The following is a 23861-nucleotide window of genomic DNA, read 5'->3' on the forward strand; positions in this document are numbered from 1 at the left end:
AGTAAAGGAGCAAGTCAAAGATGATATCCAAAAGAAAAGAATTCTAAACAGAAAGAACAGAAAAATGCAAAGACCCTGTGGTAGAAGCATGGCTGTTATGTTGAATAAACAGCAATGATGCCATAATATAGCCTAAAAGACACTTCAATATTAAATGAGGTATTTCTCAATGGTTACTGACATATGAGGACGGGCAGGGTTTTCATGCAATGAAAAAAAAAGAAACTTTCAGTAAAAAAAAGTTACATGTAAACTATATAATACACTGCCTGAAAAGGGAAACTAAAAAGTTAATTATTATTACTTTAAAAAAATAGTAATGGTAAAAATAAACTAGAGTATCTCTACCAGAGGTGGAATGTTAAGTCTGAAACCCTAAATACCTGCCCCATCCTTTGTGTAGCCCCCAGCATACTGGGCCACAGGTGGTAGCAAAGAGCAGAGAAGACATAGAGCTCCAATTAGAAAGATGACAGGAATGTCAAGACCTATCTTACCTTGTTCCATGATTGCAGTTAATAACTGTGTTCTATATTATGTTGATCTGTAGTGCTAATGCAATCTGTTAAAACTCAATGAAAATTAGAATAAGTCAAGTTTGAATAATAAGCAACCCTTTATTTGCTGACTGCCATTACAAAAACTGATTACATTAGCAACAAAAAAGTGTTTTTTCTTGAGTTGATGTCAGAGGCAGTTACTCCCCAAAATGTTAAGTAAAACAGTGTACAACATCAGTATTAAAATGTTAAATTTTACATTGTCTTTACCACTTTGATCTTCTGAACAATTTAATTGAGCAAAATAAGGTAAAAGATTACATGTTTATTTCATCTTCAGGAATGTAAAGGTCTAATTATTCAAACAGTTTTTATTATAAAACTAAACTCTGAAGGTGTCTACAGAGTTGGTTTTTTTTAAATGTTTTTCTTTATATCAGTAGTCTAACAAGGTTTAGAAAAGACAAAACTCTGTTCAGTGTTTCTGACAAAGTAGAAAGGGTGAAAACATAAATAAGGCTTTAATTTGGCAAAATATAATACAATGCCTTCTGTTATCCTCAAATGAACGGTTTCCCAGTCACTTCACTCTGTAAAAGATCAGAAAGAAATTCATTTTAAAACAAAGCAACAAAAGGCAATCAGAATACCTTTATTGTGTATGCATTCCATTTGATCTAGCATGGTCCTTTCAAGTAGGTTCCTGGGCACAGTGGCACATGCCTGTAATCCCAGTAGCTCGGGAGGCTGAGGCAGGATGATCATAAGTTCAAAGCCAGCCTCAGCAAAAGTGAGATGCTAAGCAATTCAGTGAGACCCTGTCTCTAAGTAAAATACAAAATAGGGCTGAGGATGTGGCTCAGTGGTCCAGTGCCCTTGAGTTCAATTCCCAGTAGCCACCCCCCCTGCCAAAAAAAAAAAAAAAAGGTAAGTGTCAAGATTCAGAAGTTTTCAGGTAAAAAATTAACAATGTAAATCAAATCCTATTAGGAAATATTTAAGAGAACAACATTGGAAACCCATTTTTATTAGCCCTACTCAAGAGAACATAGACCTAAGGCAAGTAAGTAGCACCAAAAAGAAAGACAACTGAAATTTACAACTCTTCCCCGCTTCAATTAATATTGATAAGGCCTAAAAGGCAAGGGATAAAAGATAATCTTTTAATTTTTTAAGCCTCTAGAAATGAAGTCCTTCCCTTATAACTCGAAAGCCTGTTGACTAACTTTAGAACATTTAGCATATTTCATACAAACTTTTGGTATTATTATATGCAAAGAATATGGATCCAAGTTTAGGATATTATCAACAATTGTAGCAAAAGTGCTTTCTTTGTACTAGACCAGAAGAAGAAGCCATTCTAGAGTATATATAAGAATTAACTGCAAAGAAAGAAGTAGATACACTGTGAGAAGAGTTTCTTATTTAAGAATCTTTGTTAAAAGTGAAGTAAAAAATTAGGGGGATGTCTAGAAGGAAAAGCAAGATAAACACTGAGTATGTTTTCAATATCGAACAGAGGGACCAGCAGAGAGGGTGAGGTGGCAGCCACAGAAGGAGATAAAGAAGAATTTCCCCATGAAGCTAGGTTGTTTACTAATTTCAGACAGGAGAATGCAGCAGAAGTGTGACGCCAGGAAACTGAAGAGGTCATTTTACAAGGATAAAAGAGGGAAAAGAAGAGTCATTGCTTTTGCTGATATGCTAAAGAATGAGGAAAGACTTGTGAGAGTTAACTGACTTGAATTAGCATTTTAAAGAGAGCATATGCTCAGATTGGCCACAGGATGAGCAGTCTTTAAAAGTGAGACAGTACATCCAACATCGAAAGGAAGGTCCATACACTTTTCCAGGATACTTAACCTAGCCCTGAGGCCTCTATGTAGCTATCACAGTCTTAGGTGTGGTTCTGAAAGGCACAATTCAGTGAGGGGCTGCCCCAGGTCTGTTTCCAATAAGTTATGATAATTTTAGGGCAAACAACCCCAAAAGAAGGATACTCAGGGCATATGTGAATACTCTACCCTAGGCAGTGTGACCTGAGTCATTCATAAAACAATAAAACCCAAGTAACAACAACAACAACAAAACTGGCATTCACAGCTAGAACGTCACAAGTCATTTTTAAGTACTAATCAATCAGAGCTTTCTAGGGTAATATGGACAATAAAGACTCATTTGGATTCATTTATCCTCAAAATTCTCATTTCAGGTGTTAAAAAATGGATTTCTTAGATTACCCACAAAAATGTAAGCAAAACAGCTTCTGACCTGAAGAAATTATGGAAGTCTAATACATGCCTTAGGCATATAATAAATTTTTTCATATGCCTAAGGCATATAATTTTGTTATGTTATATAATTCTTTTTCATGTAAAAATTAATTAATTAATTGTGATGTCTTGATTCTCAATTCAGCGATCTTATATCAATAAAAATGTTATGGTCACTTCATTTTACCAAGTCATAAACAGAAGAGGAACAAGAAGATATCACCCAAATAGTACACCTGAACTAAGAGCATAATAAACTAATGAAGCAGTTGTAAGCATTATGGCAATGAACAAACCCTAATAGCCAAGTCACAACAGAGGCTGTCTGATAAAAGATCAAAGTAGGCAAAAATAAAAAATTTTCTCCCTCCAAGGTGAAAGACCTTTAAAATATACACAAGAGGGAACTAAAACTCCAAGAAAAGAAAAGGCTGTAATCTGGAACTTCCAAGACAGATAAAGAATGAATATTTCCTTTAGTGAAATGAAGAGTTTCCTGTATTTGTGGTAAATACACATTAGCCTCCTTCACTATGTCAGTTATCCTTAGACAGCTGTACTTCAGTTCTCCTTACCAAAGGCCTGGTAGTGTTATTTCTCCTTTGTGAGCTGTTGATTTGCTGACTGTAGCAACTGCTGCAACTGTGTTAGAGTCTGATTTAGACTTACAAACATTTTCTCCTTTTCAGAAGACTCCTGAAAAGAAGATACAAGTGATGAACTCCAACACAAGGAAAAGGAATGTGCAACCAAAACCAGAAAAAATGTTATGGTTTTCAAATACAAACATGAAAATCTGAAAAATTACATGAAAATCAATAACAGCAAACAACATTTCTCTCTGTGATTTTTGCTAACTATTAGTGCAAACAAAATTATGTTGCAAAAAAAGTTCTCACTTGACCACCTAGGAAAAAAGTCTACAATCTAAGAATATAAAAAATAAATTCATTTTTTTCTTTCAGGAAAAACAAAAACAAAAACAAAAAACTTAACCCAACAAAGGAGAGTGGAGTCATAGACATAAGAGCACAAATCACAGTTAACATATATTGAACTCTTACTGGGTGTGAGGCACTGCTCTAAGTGCTACCCACTATCCTAGAAATATTAAGTATAAACCCATTTATTCCTTTCAACAACCCTACAAGAGTTATCATGACAGGGTTATTTGCCTTTTTTAGATGGGCAACTAAAGCACAGGGTAATGAAGCAATATGCCCAAAATTACAAGGTACAAAGTCACAGGGCTGGGATTCAAACAGGTAGTCAAACTCCAGAGGCCTTCACCTTTAAGCATCTTACCTTGAAATTAACATAATATCTTACTAAGCAACAGTAAAAACAAACATCAATAAAAACAGTGCATTTGAGAGATAGGATACTTTGACGAAAAGAAGACTTTTGGTTAAGAGCAAAACACAGAGGGCTAAGGGTATAGTTCAATAGTAGTGCACTAGCCAAGTATGCACAAGACCTGGTGTTCAATTCCCAGTTCTGCATCAAACCAAGAATAACAACAAGGCAAAATATCTGATGGAAAGCAAGTTTAATCTTCACATAGTTTACAAGGTAATTAGCATGGAGATTTTGGATTAAAGGAAATACATACCGTTTCTGAGGAAACTTCACTATTCTCAATAACAATAGTGTCTCCAGCAGCTTTTACTATTTTGGACTGGATAAGATCCAGTGACTGTTGGGCCTGCAAGGAAAGCAGTATGGTAGCCAATAAATTCATACAAAATGAGTGACTTCATTACAAGACAATGTAATTTCTTGTAATGTAACTTCATTACTCAAGACAATGTAGAATTTTGGCATCAAAATGAAAATAGCTCCATTCCCCACCAGATTATAAGAACACACGCTCACTGTTTCAAAAGTTCAAATCCAGAAACTGTATGAAGAAATTAAAAATAGAAAGAAATATGATAAATATTTAGGTTAGTATTAGATTCAGGGTCAGCGAAATCTAGCCCAACCTTTTTGTACAGCTAACATTTTAAAATGTTTTCTAAAATTTTTAAAAAATTTTAAAAAAGAAACCAACAAGAACCTTTGAGAGAAACCACATATCCTACAATACTCTGACTCCTAATCTAGATCCCTCTCTGCGCATAATATGTGCTTACAGGAAACTGGCAGAAATTTTAATATAAGTGGGTTTAACCTACATGCTGTTTTACTTTTCTATTTTACAAAGTATTTAATTAACATTTTTCAGTCGATAAATATATGCATTTCCAACTGAGTGTTGCACAGAAATAAATTTATTTCTATTGTATAGATTAAGGCAGGTAACTGATAAACCTATCACTGCCATTTTAGCCATCATAAATAACATGGTCTATCCACATCTATGAGCACCTGTTTAACATCCTTAAAGTACTCTCTAAGAAACTACACTGAGAGATTAAAACTGCATGCTTTAAATTTTGATTCAGAGATCAAAAATTAAAACAACGTATCAAAAAAATTCATAGCTCAACCCTGACAGTGTATCATGTATCAAGGTTTATACTCTAAAACTCTTAATTCACATTTTTCCTACATTAAAATTAATACATTTAACTAATACATTAATTTTAATGTCAAAATTAATATTTAATAATATTAAAATAATATGAGGCTCTTCTGGATTCCTAACAATAATTATGAGCTATAAGCATATAGAACCATCAAAAATACTCCTTTCACGCTTTAAAAGGTAACATTTTTTTAAATACTTGTAAAAAAAATCTATTACAATATTGAATATTTAAATGTTTGACACTACACAATACTAGTGGGGGTACAGGGCAACAGGAACTTTAGACCATGCAGGGAGGAATATAAATCACTACTGGATTTTGGGGATATCAATTTATACTAACTATCAAAATTTAAGCTGAGTGTAGTGACACATACCTATAATCCCAGAGACTTAGGAGGCTGAAGCAAGTTTGAGACCAGTCTTGGCAATTTAGGGAGATTCCGTCTCAAAATAAAAAATAAGAGGTCTGGGGATGTAGCTCAGTGGTAGAACACCCCTGGGTTCAAACACCAATTCTGAGTGGGGTGGGGTTAAGGATATGCATTCCCCTTGATGTTGCAGTTCCAAGAAAGTGACATAATTGCTTTCTTAAAGTCTATATCTCCCATAAACACTACCACAGTTCTAAAGCAGTTCTGATAAAAGCACATATGAACCTGACTATTAAAAGTATGATGGATGCTGAGATGCAAGTCTATAAACCTAGTAACTTGGGAGGTTGAGGCAGAATCCCTAATTCAAGGCCAGATTCAGGAACTTAATGTAGCCCAGTACTGAAATTAAAAAGGGAGGTACTTGAGTGTTATAAAGCACTCCTGGGTTCAGCCCTCAGTACAAAAAAAAAAAAAAATCAGAACTACAAATAAACTGTTAACATAATGCAAAGAATAGAAAATGCAACCCTAAAAAAATCATCCATTAATATATGAGATTAAGAGAACTGTATTTGTACAAAGAAATAAATAAAGCAATTTCTGAAACAACAGAAATGTATACATCTTTCAGTATTATCCATAAAGATCAACAGGTGTGTACTTTTTAAGGCCTTACATGTGAAATCCCAATTTTAAAAAATAAGTAAATAAAATAAAGGCATTGTGTCCATCTACAACAACAAATTTTTTAAAAAAATGTGATGTGAACTGAATTAAATATAATGGAAAAATAAGTCAAAATTTAGTTCCAAAAAAGTTAACTGTATAACAAACAGCTTAAATTTATAAGGATACAAAAGAACAAGCCATAATAAACTGTGTTTTCACAAGATACAAGGCACAACACAGGATAATAATACTGGGTCTCCATGTTAAGCAATATCTTACCTTATGCAAATCACCAGCTACCTTCTGTCTTTCACTTTGTTCGGTTTTAAGTTTTATGACTGTTTCATTTAACTGTGTCTTCAACTGTAAAAAAAAATAAAGGAATACAACAATTAACTTATTTTGCCTGCTTCTTTGATTATACTGATACCTCTAGGACTGAAAAGAATATGAAAGAACAGGATCACTAACAGTTATTTTGCACAGTGGATTAGCCAATATGCTATACCAGATGTACAGAAAAGCTAAGCAGTGGAGGTTCTCATCTGTAGAGCTAAACGTAAGAAAAGCTACAGAAATGAACTGGAGTTTGACTAGAAAACTGCAAATGCAAAAAACAAAGCCATCAAATTCCTGTAAAGCATCTTTTAAGGGAGTTACTATTCAAAAAGATATTGAAATCATTCTAATTAAAAGGCAAATAAAAATATTATCAATTAGTTTTTAAAGTCTTTCTTAATCTATATAGTTCAATTAAAGAGTCAATTTTGTAATATTTTTAAAGATTACAAATCCACTAAAATGATCTTCAACGTTGACCATCTTGTAAAGGCTTGACTAAAAAAGCAATACAAGATCACATTTCTCAATAACCAACTTGCCAAAACATTTTTTAAAAAAATCTATAAAACTCTAGTGCCAATATAGAATGCCTGTTTCCTGACAACTCTTTCAATAAAATATGAGGGGAATGGACTACACGCTGCCTCAAAGTAACTTTCTTTTTAAACTCACCAAGTTAACTTTTTTTGCCTCCCACCCTTAGGTACGACTGTCCAAACAGTTCTGGAGACTTACAAAGGGAAATAAAAGATAATGACATTTAAAATTGGAGGATGAATTAATTGGGGTGGGCATTCCATGTGGAAATTGTATTGGGCACACTCAACTTAAATACCAAAGTAGTGTTTGCTTCTTTACTAAACTTTGTGTTTAATACTTATGTCAGAGAGGTTAATCTTTTGGTCCAAGAACACACAAAGTATGTATAGGCAAACAAAAATTATTTTATCTTTAAATGTGGCAACAGTTAACTCGAGCAAACCAAGACTAAAATAAGATTTCAAACTCAAGAAAAATTCAAGCAAGTACCACTTGAAATGGTTTCTTGACAGAAGGAGGGGGCAAAAAATATTACAAAAGAGAACACCAGGCTAACTGGAGATGCAGCCAGCCATAATCCTCTAGGTTTGATGCAACATAGAGGCTGAATCAGCCACAGAGCACCAAAGTTTAAAAGCAAAAATCTCTTAATAGCTAGTTAGAAATGATTTAAAAATAAGAAAAAAGAACACACACACACACACACACACACACACACACACACACACACACACACACATTATAGGGTAAGGACTTACAACTGTGGCATACCATAATCCTGATAAAACATATGGATGGAACTAGTCTTACAATGCAGTGGGAATGAGTTCAATTAAAATAAAGCATGGGTAAATAAAACAAATATTTTATTTAAAAATAGTGTGTGGGTATGTGTGTTATAGTGCTCTATATGTATTTCTCATATAGCCCAGCTCAAAAAAATTGATTCTCATACATCACTGCAATAACATAGAACAATCACAAATGAATTAAGAAGTTTTATCTTGGTATATAGTTGCTGATGAGAAACTTACTATAATTTTCCTAAAACATGTTCAGATACTTTAAAAAAAAAAATCTAACTGCATATTGTAACAACTTTTAAGTCACAGAAAAAAAAATTATTTTTTTTTAAACAAAGTAAGATGGCCATCTTCATTTAATAACTGAGCCTGTCAATGATCAGTATAAATTTCTAGAAAACTGAAAAATGGGAATGCATTTAGCTAATTGTAGGCATCTGTAAACCTGTACTTTGTGGATCCCTATGTGCTAAGTAATAATATACTTATAAGGAATTTTATAAGTTTTTGTTATTTGTAGCTTATAGAAAGACTAGTTAAAATAAGAAACTAGGTTACTGTCCTTGAATAAAGAGCAGGTACCTTTAACCTTTAATAATCTTCTCACAGATTAGAAAATAAGAGGCCCAATTAACCATGATAGTTAAAGAAGAAAATCTTCAAAACTCAGACAATCTTTTGTTTTCTTATTCACTGAAAATACTGTGGTTGGAGAAATTTAGGCTTTATAAAATGAAGGAAACTTTGAAAAAGAGTTGGAAGCCAAACATGCCATTGTTAGGAGCTAAGAGAAGAAGAATCATCTTAGGAGTCCTCAGAATATAAAGATTATCTTAAACTTACAAAAAAAAAATGCCAAGCTAAAGATGGTTAGCAAAGACCAAGTTTGGATGGTTTCTCCACATGTCAACACAAGTGTTTTCAGAGACTCCTTGATACCCAGTGGAGAACAAGCTTCTTACCAAAGTTAGCTCTTCATTCTGTCTTACTGCTTCAGAATATGAATCATCAAGTTTTTTCTGCAATTCAGTCAACAGATCTTTCAGCTGCAATGAAGTTTAGAGTTTTAAGATTGATCTCCTTATGATATCCCATGTTTAGTATACTACTCGGAAGCTCTTCCACAAACAACTTATACTGAAATATTTTATCACTGTTATAAGCTTAATTTGAATTGAGAAGGTTGAAAAATTCTGTTTTAAGTACCTCTCTGACTTCTGTAACATAGGTAGATCGTTCAATTTCTGCCTTCTCTAGTTCCATTTCCAAATGCTCTCGTTCTCTTCTCAGCTAGCAATAAACAAAGAAGGAAAAGTTAACACAATGAAGATTTCCTTTTACAATGCTTCCCCACAATGAAAAGTTAGGACACTTAGGAATACGAAATTATATCAAACCAAACACTGCCCAAAATATTAAGAGCATAACTCTATCATTAGATAAAAGTAATCTTAAAATGCAGTTCTTTGGACAACCCACAATGCTAAATGTAAGTTTATAAGTTACAACTCAAATAATCAACATACATTTTCAATATCTTTGTTTTCTCTTCTTAATCGCTCTAGCTCTTGCTCTGAAGATGTAAATGATGACTGCATCTGAAATGTGGAACAATTATAAGATCAAGCAAACCACCAAGGATACAATTAACACCTGTAACATTCTGAATCATTTAAAAGACATTTCAGAGGTTTTGAAATGTCTCATTTAAAGTCACACTGAGTTTTTAAAAAAACTTAAAAATAAGTCACATATAATTTGATGTAAATGTTGGTTAAAACCCATTTCATTTGTATGACATTATATTAGACCCAGCTAAAAGTGGCTAATTTTTCAATTAACAAGTAACTGATGATCAGCTGTACTTAATCCCTAAATGCATTAACACAGAGTACTACCAGCAATCCAAAAGTCTGCACACATTGGCCCAAGAAAGTAAGTTAGTAACAGATGGCAATCTTTCCACATCCAAGCAAATGGGAAAAGAATTAAGATTGCACAAGAACATTCAGGTCCCACGAACAGAAAAATTTTTCTTGACTATTCTATATCATGGATATCAATGTTTTATAACCAACTTTGAACCCAAAACTCTTCACCTTATGGTATCACACAGTAGTTGTCTAACTTCCAAAGCACTTTACATTCTATATTACCACCCTTCAGTCATACTCTAAACAAGTGACTTTCAAACAAGAGTAGGCATCAGATACCCAGAGGGCTCATTAGACTAAACTGCTGCCACTCCTACACATTTCAGATTCCAAAGTCTGGGGAGAGGCAAAGAATATTCTCACATGTTCCTAGGTGATGCTGATTGCTTCTAGTCTAGACCACTCAAACTACTGCTTAAGTTTTTCTATTTTAAATACCTGCATAATAGTCTTTTGTGATTCATCGACCTTCACTTTCCATTTATTTTCTTCCTGCTCCACACTTCTCTGTAGCTTCTGTAAAATTCCTTCCTACAAAGGTACAGTTGTTTGGAAAAATTCATGTTATAATGCCAAGATAAACTATTTAGGTAATGAAGGAATTTTAAAAATCAAAATGAAGATTAAAAGTCATTTCATACCGTTTCTGCAAGGACAGATTTATATTTTTCACACTCCAGCTGTAAAAGTGTGTGCATTTCATCAGCTTCTTTCAACTTGTGCTCTAGAACCTGCAAAGAGTGAAATAAAGAAAAATTCTAATTTTACAAGATTTGTGCTTCAAATTTGTTTCAGTATTTAATGCTACTATTACAATAAACAGTTTCAAACTATTCAAAATGAAGCACTAAATTTCAGTCTTCCTAAACAGAAATGAAGCTCAATGACTTTTTGGTCATTTGGTATTTACTTCTGAAGTCAACTCACTCAAAATAGATTACACAATTTTACAATCAATAGGCTTATTGCTTTTTAGTCAGATGGTAAAATCGAAGCACACACACATATGAAGGTCACAATGTCCATGTTACAGACAAGAAAGGGGATTTTACTCCTGCCATCTGAGATACAAGAAAAACATTAATATTACATCCCCTCACTTTCAGTGGTCAAAGATAAAATCCAGTCCAGTTTTTTAATACTACTAGTGGAACATATGGGGTCACTGCAGAACACCAGGAAGATTCTACCTACCTACCTCAACTGATCATTACTTTTTAAACCTAAACTAAAAAGAGAGTAAGAGATAATTACACATTGTTTTTGAAATGATTATGATACAGAGAGAAAGGGCAGACATTAGCTTGGTACAAAATCAGATGATCATGATCCTATTAAAAATATATTTTTTATATTTTTACAGAGTTTATGAAACCTGATTTGCTCCTTTTTTTCCATTTTAGTTAAAATACAGACAAATTCACTTTTCAAACCAACCTTAACCTCCTCTGAACCTGAAGTTCCAACTATACATTCTTTGGCCTTCTTTTCAAATCCACACAACCATTCGCTGTAATTCTGTGAGGGGAAAAAGACAAAGTCACCGATTTCCAAAAAGTATCTAAAAGAAATAAATCAAACATTTAAAATAACCAAATTAGACAATTATAAAAGAAAACTCCACAGATAATAACATCTCTTCAGAAATTTCAAAGAGGAATATAACTTTCATAAGTTGCAAATTACTGCAGTCTTGAAATTACACACTAAAAATATACCTATGCCGTACCATCACAATAGAATCTTATTTATTCCAACAAACAATATTTGCAACTCAATTCTGGACTCAAAGACCTAGGCTCAAACCTGGTTTCACCACTGACTAGCACTGGTGAACTCAACCTTTAAACAACTGAAAATTGAGAACAAGTAATTTTTTAAATCTTCTTTTCAAGTACAACAGTTCTTAAAAACTAAGTACTTTGAATTAGAAACTGAAAGTTCAGTTTTCTTCAGGGTATTTCAAATTTCAGAGCATTTAGGGGTTCCTGAAAATACTTCATCAAATTAAAAAATGTACTATTAGGGGCTGGGGTTGTGGGTCAGAGGTAGAGCGCTTGCCCAGAACGTGTGAGGCACTGGTTCCATCCCCAGAACCACATAAAAAACTAAACAAAATGAAGGTATTATGTCCATCTACAACTAAACGTATATATTTAAAAAAAAACTATTATAAATTATTTTAAAAGTCATAATGAGAAATGACATGCATTTGCAAACATTTCCTTAAATCCAACAAAAAACTCAACTTGTGTTTTTAAAAGACATGAAGAAGAAACTATTTACCTTAAAACATCAAGTAATAAGCTTCGCTGTTAGCATAATTTAATATAATTATTAGCTATAAAAAAGCTTTTATACGTACAATAAATTTTTTTTACCTCTTCTTATTGCTGTTTTGCTAAGTAGATCAGCATGGAGAGATTAAACCATATGACCTTGAGGTGAGGGAGGTTAACTGACACAAACAACACATATTCTAACTTTAGCCATTATTCTAAATTAGAGTAAATTTTCTAAATCTTTGAAGCTTCCTATGTGAATTTTAAACTGATGAAAGAGTATTTGTTCAACACTACAAATCAAATTTCCTCTTATATCTCTCTTAAGTCTTCAGTTTAGTTTAACTCAAAAAGGAACACTAAGTTTCTATTAACTCTTACAGAGCATTTTACTTATGTAGCTGAATTTGGGATGTTCTATCAACTATCAAGACTAAAGAGAGGATGCTGAGATCATCCCCATAGTATAATATCTTCAATACAACATTTTTTACACAGTCTTTCCATTTTATAAAAGAATGAGATTCTCACATTATAAATTTGAACCATAACTCCAAGTATATGATTAAACTTCTACTTAACAGCTTCAAATACTGGGACTTAACATAAATTAAAATTAGATAAAAAACTGATTTAGTTGCTTAACATTTGTAAATCTCCCTCACCTCAAGGTCATACAGTTTAATCTTTCCATGTTGAGCTACTCAGCAAAAAACAGCAATGGCAAACAAAAAATTAAAAGCCTTTTAATGCTTAATAATTATGTTAAGTTATGCTAATGCCAATGAAGTTTTACATGATAAGGTACAGTTCATCACCAAAAATAGTAGATTAGGGGCTGGGGATATAGCTCAGTTGGTAGAGTGCTTGCCTAGAATGCGCAAGGAACCTGGGTTCAATCCTCAGCACTGCATAAAGAAGTCAAATAAAGGTATTGTGAACATCTACAACTAAAAAAAAAAAAATTAAAAAAAAAATAAGTATATGAAGAAAAGCCAAAGAATATCATCCATATCTTACTGGTGATTTACAAAATTTTTAATCACTTGGTTACTGACAATGGGTTACCACTATTAATAATGAATTTACTGAAATGGAGCAAATTATGTTATATGCACTATGAATATGTCAGAATGTATATCTATAATGCACTAGTAAAAACATTAAAAAAAAGAATGAATTTGTGCTGGGCACAATGGCACATGCCTGTAACATTAGATACTTGGGAGACCGAGGCAAGATGATCACACATTTCTAGGCCAATCTAGGCAATGGAGTAACACCCTGTCTCAAAAGAAAAAGGGCTGGGGATGTAGCTCAGTGGTAGAGCTACATCCTAGCATGTGAATGGTCCCTGGGTTCAATCCCTGTCACGAAAATTAAAAAAAAAAAAAACGAAAACAACAACAACAAAAAAAACAATAAGTTACATTTAAAAGAAAATTTTTGCTAGTTATAGTCTTCACAATCTTTGAAAAACAGCAACTACCAATCATTAACTCATAAAATACCATCATAAAATACTACCAAATAAATAAATCTTCATATTTCCATTAATAATGTATACAGTAGAAACAAAAATAGATCATGGCCACAAAAGAAAATTATGAAATATACTAAGGCTAACCCTATCTCCTAGATTCAATGCAGTAACAGCACTTGAATTGACAGCGCAATTTATACTTTTACCCAGGGCAACATATTTTACCAGTTCAAAGTAAGTGGTAGAAATCTAAGTTGGTCAAGCCTGAATGTATCCTCTATAATTAAAATAGAAACAAAAGAATTTTCTCTTTACTTGAATTAAATGTAGACAGTATAAGAGACAAAGCCGCTAAACTCAGACTACACATAGATCAGCCTGTTAAGTTTACTTACACTACCCCAAGCACCCACATCTAGAGGAACCAGAACTCTGGAAAAAGTTCATGCCATGTTTGGGCAGGAAATGGGTACAATAAATGAAAAGCATCTTATTATAACACAAAATACAGACATTATCAAAGTTTTGTACAGGTTGTGTTAAAATGACGGTAGCAGAGCCTAAATAAGTTCCAAAGGGTCTTTAAAAAAAGCAGACATTACTGACTTCATAATGGAAAATACTGAAACTGAATCTGATCAGTCTTCTACTGATAACACAAAGGTCAGGGAAATATGCTGACGCCAGGAATGTAGTCAGCTAAATTCAAACTACAGGAAACTGCAAAGGAAACCTACCAAGTTTAAAAGATGGGGGTGGAGGAATGCTGATAAATAGAATAAAGTTGATACAATTTTAAAAAGACTCACATGTTGACCTTAAAATGTGAGTCTTTTTAAAATGGGTTCTGACTAAAATAAACTATAATGAGTTGTTACTATTCAATTGAAACAATTTTATACAACTAGAGAAATGCAAGCATTAATAAACATACAAAATGAAGAGTATATTTCTTAATGTAATTCTATTTTTAAAGGAATTCTTATCTTTTAAAAACACTCTGTTGTTGGAATGCCTTCAAAATAATCCACAGAGTGCAAGATGGGAGGTAAAACAAGACTTTATATACTGATGCATGGCAAAACTGACAACTGCTCAAATAGGATACTGGACTCACTATTCTATTATGTCCTCTTATGAACACATAAACCATTTTCCATTAAAATAAAAAAGACCTACCCCACCACTGAAGGAATCTATCCATATTCACTGGACTTCTCTGCCCTCAAATACTTTGTTAATTTTCTGAACCCAAGTAACTTTTCTTTCCCACTTAAAACATGTACATCCTTATATAAATCAAATTGTTTTCTATTATCTTTAAGATTTTTGCTTGAAGAAGTTAATAGGTGACCAAAATCTTGAATTTTGCAATGTAGAGGTCAGTTTCAGAGTATTGAATACATAAAGAAATAAAATGTTAAAACTAAGAAGTAATCACTTAAAATGAAGTCCTATTTTGAGCAAAACCATTAAGAATATTATTAATTTTACTAACCATTCAGAAACCATTCTTTCTCAGATATGTTTGTAATTCTCTAAAATTTTATAGAATACAACAAAAGTTTCAGGTGAATATATACATGAGTTTTGAACCAAGTTACTTTTTCTAACTACTCAAAAGCACCCTAGGCTAATGATGGAAAAGAGCCGATATCATATACTGTGCATTTGTAACTTTCTTGAATAATGTCATTTTTAAAAAGTAATAAATTATTCTTACCAAATTAGAAGGGACAGACACCTTTGGAAATAATTTTTTGAGAACTTCTTTAGCCTCCAACTCAACAGCTTCCACCTGTTGCTGTCTTTCCTAAAGCAGAAAAAAAAAAAAAAAAAAAAAAAAATCAAACAGCAAATAACAGAATTTTTAAAAAGAAGAGAAAAACCTATGATCTTTTAAGCTCTAAAGGAGGAAAAAGTCAATTAAAAATTATTTTAATACTGGCAAATGTCAAGATTTCCCATTTTAAAATATTAAAATGCTTTTAAAATTAGAAAAAATCTGCAAAATCTCTAAAGCATCCTAAAGAGCAAATAATGTTTTATATTAATCAAGCCAAAACAATATCTGACAATATGGACATTTTCCTTGGCATTAGAAATCAAGTGATTTGTCTCTCCAAGAACAATTCCAAACACACAAATACACACACACCCCACAAAGAAAAGCGGGGGCAGGGGAGATACTTCCCTAGAGCTAAAACTTTATAAACTACCTTACTAAGAAATATGCATCTGGGCAACATAACTGAAGTTTACTGGTTCTTAAATCTCTATCTTAAAAAAACAAACAAAAAAGCATCACTGGTAGAACTATAATGCCATGGTAATTAATACAACAGGAAGTTGAATACGTCCATTTTCGGTATCAGGTGAAGCTATTTATGCTAAACAAAAGAACTATCAAATTTTCATGGGTGGAAAAAATGGAAAAAGAAAAAAGTGAACAGGGAAAAACTGATGGCATATTATTTCACTAATGCTAAGTAATGCTAAGCATCAAGAGGACACATATATGGAGTGCAAATTTAAAGTATTACAAATGCATAAATCTAAAGTTGCTGATTTTAAATCCAACCTCAATGGATTATAAACTCAAAACCATGGTTTGTCAAAATTAGGGTAATGATCTGATCACACACCCCCCCCCCCAAAATCTAACAACTATCTCTTAAAAAAATAGAAATGCACATCCACACCAAGCAAAGGGAAAAAAAAAAAAAACACAAAATAACACTCCTGAGGTTCAACAAGTGACAAAAAAGCAAACAAGCTAGCAACATCTCAATCATATCTTTTCCTGATCATTTAAGATGGATCTTTGAAATCCATTACTGATTTAAGGTACACACATTTCAATTTAAGAAAACCTATTTACATGAAAATCTACATTTGTACAACAGAAAGCTACAGATTTCATCATATTCTATACACACAAAATGCTGTTATTTTATTAGGGACTAGTGGCAATATTCTGAAACAGGTGTTTTACTGGAGTATTTCAATAACTAAGTTCACTAAATTGCAGAAATGCATCCAACTGCAGAAAATATATTCATAAAAAAATTAACTGCTACTTCAGAGGCAATTCTGAGGTAGTTTTTTATCATTTGACCAGTGATTATCATAAGCAATCTTTAAAGAAAATTAGTTAGGACAAGACTGTGGAACAGAAACTTTTTGATAACTTATCAAAGAAAAAGAATCTAAAGTAAGTGTTTAACTTCATTTTTTGTTTTGTTTTGTGTAGTAGCAGGAGCTGAACCTAGGAGCATTCTACCACTCATCCTCATCCCCAATCCTTTTTATTTTTTATTTTGGGGTTAGGTCTTACCACGTTGCTACGACTGCTAGAACCTGCGATCCTCCTGCCTAAGCCAAAAGAGTCCCCGACTAGGGCAATAAGTGTCAACTTTCAACAAAAGCCACAAAGATAAGAAGTTACTTTTATTCCCCACCCCCAACCCTCATGGATGGGCATCAAACCCAGGGTATTACACATCCAAGGCAAGCTTAGGCAAGCTTTACCACTGAGCCACAGGCCCCACCAAGAAGTTACTTTTATTCTGTATGAACAATTTTAACTAAAAAGTTTTCATTTGACATAATGGTTTGGTTGTAATCCATTATTCTACTTTAACACCAGGAAAAGATTTAATGTTGGATACTGCATTATAATTCCTTACCATCTTTAAATTATATATATATATATATATATATATATATATGATATCTTTCATGTAAACCTGTCATTTATAATGGTTCCTCAAAAGTATTCTTTACTTTAAAAATACTGGAAAGGCAGCATGCCACCCTTTGTTACATTTTAGGCAAGTTGACTGTTACTTATTTCTAGCACCAACATCACTGAAATGTTTCACATGGTTACTTCTTGCAATACAATCTGTGGCACTGGGTCAATCAACATCATTTGACACCTATGCTATTTAAGGACTGTCTAAATTTTGCTGAAATAGAGAAGACTGAATTCTATTCTCTGTAGATCATTAGCTGTGTAAAAGCCATCATGCATACAAATTCAAGCTTTCTTTTAGAATCATAATACGCAAGCATGCCTCTCACAGGTGGCAGGTAGCTTCTTATAGGAATGGCAAGATCAGCACTTTCTAGACATCCAGTATTACTAGCAAAATAAATGCTAAAGGGTAGCTCTTAACAGTGAAAAACGAAGGTACAGAAACAAGCAGAAACATGACTATACAACTATAACCACTCACGATTAAACAAAAATGCCCTGCCTAGTCTAGATTTTTCTATGCTGTGGCCTAAAATTTCTCCAATCCTAATACCTGCCAACTATTTCAAATTTAAGTTTTAGTGAAAATTAAATTCAGGTCAATAAGCATATAAGTAAATAACAAATCCACTGCACTAAAGAAAATGTAACTACATAAAGTTGATCTCCCCCAAATTGTTTTGTAGAACTATATTCTGTAAGAAAAGCCCTTCAAATGTCTTAAGACTTGTATTTAAAATTCAGCAATTACCTTGGCACATAAACCACTTTAAGAATGCTGAAGTAAATCATATGGGTTCCTTCATTAACCTATCTGCAAAATTCAGTACTCTTGTTCCACATTGATTTAATTCTCTCAATCTTTAAAAACTACTCCATTATAGTTCATTACAAATCTTCATAGCCAATGGACAAATTAAGCTCAAGGAGAATGTCCTTCATTGTAATGAAGACAATGGGGGTTACATGTTTCAGGAGTACTTTACAAACTCTGGTCAAAAGAATTAATGCTTGATACTAATATACCATTTTAAACATGACACATGTCATTACTGTCCAGTTGCCTCAAAATGTAAAAAGTTTAAGCCCCTTTCCTCTAAGGAACCATCCCCAGTAACATACTCAGAACTGATATCTTTCCTATATTTAAGATATATCATTTTTCTACTTTGAGTCTTCCTGATGCACCCCCCAAAATCTTGTTCATTGAGATTGAGCATCACAGATACATGCTAGGTACTTAAATGTGTTTGCTAAGACAGTTAGATTTCTTTAGTTTGGGGTTTTCACTGAGGTTCTCTCTTAACTTCCCCAGCAGGCATACTCTCAAAGAAACCTATGTGCCTCAAAGGCCTTCAGAAAGTCTTCCACTTAAAGTAATGTCCGAAAGTTCCAACAAAGAGATCATCTCAACAAATTGGCATGCCCAAAACTAAAGCCTCAAGGAATATATGAAAAAAGCAGAAATGACAGATGATAAATGTGGATGATAAGATTTTATATTTAAATTGCAGTAAAATTAAATGCTTTAGTCTGATTTTAAGACAAGCTGCAGATTTTCTCTTTCAGTGGATGGTTTCTAGGAGTTAGCATTACAACCTTGGAAGTCTTGTTCACTTTGTCCTGCAGCATTTTTTCAGTTGATGCCAATGCTTCCATTGCTTCCCAGTTTTTCTCCCGAAGGTCCTAATCATTTTTAGAAAGAATGATTTCAGTTTATCCATTATTGAAAGATTTTTGCTTTTCACTTCATCAGTATTTTGCACTGCATTTAAATGCTGGTTACTGCAAAATCATTTCAATGGGGAAATATGTATATTAGCAAAAAAATAAAAAGCAATGTTTAGAAGTTTGAATGAGAAAGATGCCCGCCTTCCACATTTTAGTATACACATCAAATATGCCAGCTTTTAAAATAATTACTGTGCACGCATGAAAAAGAAGAAAGCATTCAAAAGTAAACACACAAACCAAGATTACAAGTATGATTTCAGGTACAATGAACATTAGAAGATTAAGGACAGAGCAAGTACACTAGTATTGCAAAAATCTTTTCATGGGATTTTAAAAGGGCCCAATATCATCATGGGACTTTCCACTATAACACAACATTTTTTCCTTTAAATGTTTTAATAAAATCAATACATTTCCAATATACCTAGGAATGACACAGTAAAACACTGTGTTGTCTTTCTTTCATGGCATGGTCAAATGTGTATACCACAAAACCAACCTGACACAAACTGTACAAACTAGTTGACTGAGGCAAATAAGGCAGCTGGAAAGCTGTAAAACATATTCTCTTACAGGAGAAACAGAGGTCATTGAAAAATTGAGCTCAAAAGATTTAGATTTTAACAGCATTTCAACAGCAAATATAAATAAAGACAATCTGCTATTTTTCAGTCTTATTTTAGAATCAGAAATCTAAACATAACCCAAAAGTAAAAAGCCAATATTTACCATGTATTGAACACTTAGATGTCAAATACTACATGTGGCACTTCACAAACTCTCATTAATGCTTTTAACAATTTATGGTATTTATTCCCATTTTATACACAGGGAACCATAAATGAAGGTTAAGAAATCTGGCCACAGATACATAGTAAATGAAGTGGCAGAACTAGAATGGACTGACACTGCACTCTGCTGGCCTCCAGTGTCCTGGTTCTTTCTACATGCTTCAAGGCCTCCAGAGCTGCTGCCATTGCTGCTGCTCCTGTATTAAATTGGTAAGCATTACCATGCCTTTCTTATCTCAGAATCCCGATAATAAAACATAATTAAGATGTTAGCAGGATATTGGCAAGTTCACCTCAAGTTCTGTTGCTAGGCAATGCTGTTAGTAATGTTACATGACATACAAAGGGCGATTCACATACCTAATTTTGACAAACTCGAGTGCAGGAAAATGCCAACTTGTTAAATTAACAATTTAACACAAATTTTAAAACATTTAACTATACTAGAAAATATATGCATTTATTATCAATATCTCCTTAGATTTCAATAATATTTCAGTCTTATTGATTTTATGTACAAAAATGTATTCTCTAGCAAGAATTCTTGGACTCTACTTAGAGGTATCACCTTCTGGTAAGAGAATGTATGACATTCACCTAAATTCACCATTTGTCTGTTCAGAAAGTGTACTAGGACATAGAGCTCCTAAAGAACTGTTCCTTCCCATTTTAGTAAAAATGCACTCAGGCTCTAAGGCATCTAACAAACTTAATTACCAAAATATGCACTGCCTCTTGGTTAAAAAAAAAAAAAAGGAGAGCTATAGAAGGCTCTGAAAACTTAATTATTGAGAAATACTGGCATTACTTTAAATCTACAAAAAGGCTAACCTGATATAAATAGGAGAAAATATCTTTGATTTAAAAATACTGAGTTTGAAAGGAATTATTTTTCCAAATAAAAGTTCAATTAAAAGTCAATTACATTTTTAGTTAAAAAATCCAAAATATTTCTAAGTGTAAAAATTGTCTTTCACCTATTGAAAACAATCTGTTCTCTAATTAAATGATTAATAATGCACCTAATCAAACAAGTTAAAATACAGAAAGCAATAGTACTTTCTTACACAGATTAAGAAAAAAAATCCTGAACCAACTTTTCGATGTTGAATAAAAAGAAAGGTTTCATTTTGATAAAAATTTACTTACATTATTTTTCTTCCTTTGGTGTTCAACAGCATCTTTCAAAGAATCTAACTCATTCTGGAGACCAATTATTTCCTTCTCTTTGTCTGAAATTCTAAACCAGAACATTAGTACATATTTTAGGTGAACAGTGATTTTAGATAAATAGTAACAAAACTTAGATATTAAGTAAACAGTAATGTAATTTAGATACCTATATATATCAATATTTGTTACTATAAAATAGATATTTTGCAAGTAGATGTTTTGAAAACTGCATTACTTGGCTTCTGTTTATCATAGAAAGTCCACCCAAGAATTCTTAATTTCAGAAATGCTTTTTCAAATAAGTTTACACACATGACATGTTAAGGTTTGCTCTAATAAGAAAATAATTCTTAAGAAATAGTTCATGAATACATGAGCCACCATCATCATAGTTATTTTCTTTTACTTGGATCAGCTATTTTCAGAGGAGTGAAAACTGATACAAAGGCAGTCCCCTACACATATTTTTTCCCCCAGAAGGCAATAAAGCATGATATTAAAATGAGCAAGGAGTAATTTTGTCATTTTCACACCAATCTTTAGGATTTATGTTTTTTTTTCCCCCCTTGGTCCTATCCAATAAACTAGTTATTTCCCAGAAATGCAGAAAGCAATGGCAAAGATTCATAATTCAATTCTATTATAGTTAAGAGTGGCTTGGGCAGAAAGTTATATCATAGCTCCTTCTTAAGAATAAGGCCTTATATAAGAGGTGTCCAGCCCATAGTCTGTTTTAGTATGGCCCTTGAAATAAGAGCTGTTTTAAACTTTCTGTTTGTTTTTTCAGACAGGGTCTCACTATGTTGCTCATACAACATTTTAAACTTAAAATAAGTTCATGTGTGTAAATTTGTTTTAAGTTTATATTGCTCAGGCTGGTTTCAAACTCATGACCTCCAGTAATTCACCCACCTCAGCCTACCAGTAGCTGGAACTACAGGGAAGCACCATCATGCCTAGCCTCCTGTTGTATGTTTTTAAAGGTCTAAAAATTAGTATGAAACAGAGACCTATGTGGACCCCCAAATCTAAAATATTAACTATCAGACCCTTTTCATAGAAAAACTTTACAGACCCATGTTCAAGACTAAATTTAAACAGTAAATAACTCTAACCTAATAAATGTCCAACTTTATAAACAAGCCAAGATTAAAGACTTTTTAGATTACTTATACCACCTATTATTAATGTGGCTGATATTTAACATGTTGACACATGCTATAACTTAAATGACCTTAAATACAGCCTCTTAGCAAAAGTTATAGGTAAAAAGAACTTGCAGCTAAAAAAAGAATTCTGCTGAAAAGAGAGCAACTATAAAGATTACAAATTTTCTTTAAAATCCAAGAGTTAATCCAAAATGTGCACCATTATACTTCACAATGAGATCTAGAATAAAGAAGACTCAGTAGGATAACTGAGGTAATATTCAAGTTGTTAAAATGTAGTTTGATATTTTCCTAATGCCTAAAAAAAGAAAGAAAAAAAAAATAAGAAACTAATCATCTTCCTTCACAAGATATTCAAAGAAATCCAAATACAATTAAAAGGAGCATTCACCAGCCATAGACACAGCTGAACTCTACTGATGTGTAGTTCAAGATATATAAATAGAACTGTAAAAAATGAGATCATTTTTAGTTCCATTAAATTATTTCTCTGAGAACTGTTTAACACATAAAACATTATCAATTCCCAAAGTATGAATCAAACTTATTACTTACGCTTTCAATAATTCTTCATGAGGGGGGAAAGTGGATGCCTATTGAAAGATTTAAATGTTATTTCAAAACAAAATGTTCTAGAAGACAAAAAAATTAAATTCTTCTTAGATATAAATTAAGACAATACCAGAAGTGAAAATACCATTATTCCCCAAGTTAGTACCTTAACTTTGTGATTTTAATAAAAATATGTTCAAATTTGTAAACTGTACTGAGTACCAACTCTACTCTTCATTGTCATTACATATTTACTCTTCAATTAACAAATACTTATTAATTTCCTATGGTCAAAGCACTGAGGAAATCTAATAAGGACTTACAGGTTGCTTTTGCTAAAAATGCTGACTTTTCACTTGGCCCTGAATAGGAAAAACTTGGCATCTCTGCCTCCAATTTGCATCTGTCTGCTTTGTTCTGAATCGCCTTGGATTACAGGTACAACACATGTAATCTATAGACAGCCTGCAATGAGTCAAAGCTACTCCCTAGGCAACAATGACTTTCTTATCCCAAGGATGCCATCCTGACCAATTCTGAAATAATGATAAACCAAACAACAATCTGACCAAGACTGCTTAACTACGCATATCTCTGGTTCCCCTGGTCTATATAATCTGAAAGCTCATGCCAGTACCCCACAAGACAGGGCTAGAAACACTGATTTTCTTTTTTCTGTCTTGTATGGTCACCAAGATTTAAGTTCCTTTCCTGATTTTCACCATTACTTTTTCTGTTTGGGGGCAAGTAGCCAGATCTTATTTGTTTGGATCCCTGGAGTCAGACTTCTGATCTAGGACTCCACTAACAGAAATACCTTAAATTTTCATATTTTATAATGCATGTACCACTATATAAAAATTTTAAGCTTCCAAAAATAATTTTTTAAAAATCTTTAAATGTAATCAAAAGTAAAGTTTGGAAATCTTCCTAACATGTAACAAAA

General features: G+C 32.8%; 1 protein-coding gene across 13 annotated transcripts in view; it reads right to left on the reverse strand.

Moving 5' to 3' along the window:
* Nucleotides 1–592: 592 nt before the first annotated feature.
* Nucleotides 593–23861, reverse strand: part of KTN1 (kinectin 1) — a 109090-nt gene continuing 85821 nt past the window's right edge. For 7 of the 13 annotated variants that reach the window (XM_079128543.1, XM_079128533.1, XM_079128540.1 and 4 more), the window contains 14 exons: nucleotides 22919–22956; nucleotides 21171–21261; nucleotides 19096–19182; nucleotides 15460–15549; nucleotides 11409–11489; nucleotides 10613–10702; nucleotides 10410–10502; nucleotides 9564–9635; nucleotides 9244–9327; nucleotides 9000–9083; nucleotides 6632–6715; nucleotides 4386–4478; nucleotides 3349–3469; nucleotides 593–1090 (listed from right to left, as the gene is read on the reverse strand). In XM_079128543.1, the coding sequence (XP_078984669.1) occupies nucleotides 3365–3469; nucleotides 4386–4478; nucleotides 6632–6715; nucleotides 9000–9083; nucleotides 9244–9327; nucleotides 9564–9635; nucleotides 10410–10502; nucleotides 10613–10702; nucleotides 11409–11489; nucleotides 15460–15549; nucleotides 19096–19182; nucleotides 21171–21261; nucleotides 22919–22956 (1092 nt within the window). In that variant the 3' untranslated portion in view covers nucleotides 593–1090; nucleotides 3349–3364. The remainder of the gene's footprint in view (nucleotides 1091–3348; nucleotides 3470–4385; nucleotides 4479–6631; nucleotides 6716–8999; nucleotides 9084–9243; nucleotides 9328–9563; nucleotides 9636–10409; nucleotides 10503–10612; nucleotides 10703–11408; nucleotides 11490–15459; nucleotides 15550–19095; nucleotides 19183–21170; nucleotides 21262–22918; nucleotides 22957–23861) is intronic. The other 6 variants (XM_079128535.1, XM_079128545.1, XM_079128534.1 and 3 more) reach the window with 3 other exon arrangements.

Source organism: Sciurus vulgaris (assembly GCF_902686455.1).
Source record: "Sciurus vulgaris genome assembly, chromosome: 2".
Lineage (NCBI taxonomy): Eukaryota > Metazoa > Chordata > Mammalia > Rodentia > Sciuridae > Sciurus > Sciurus vulgaris.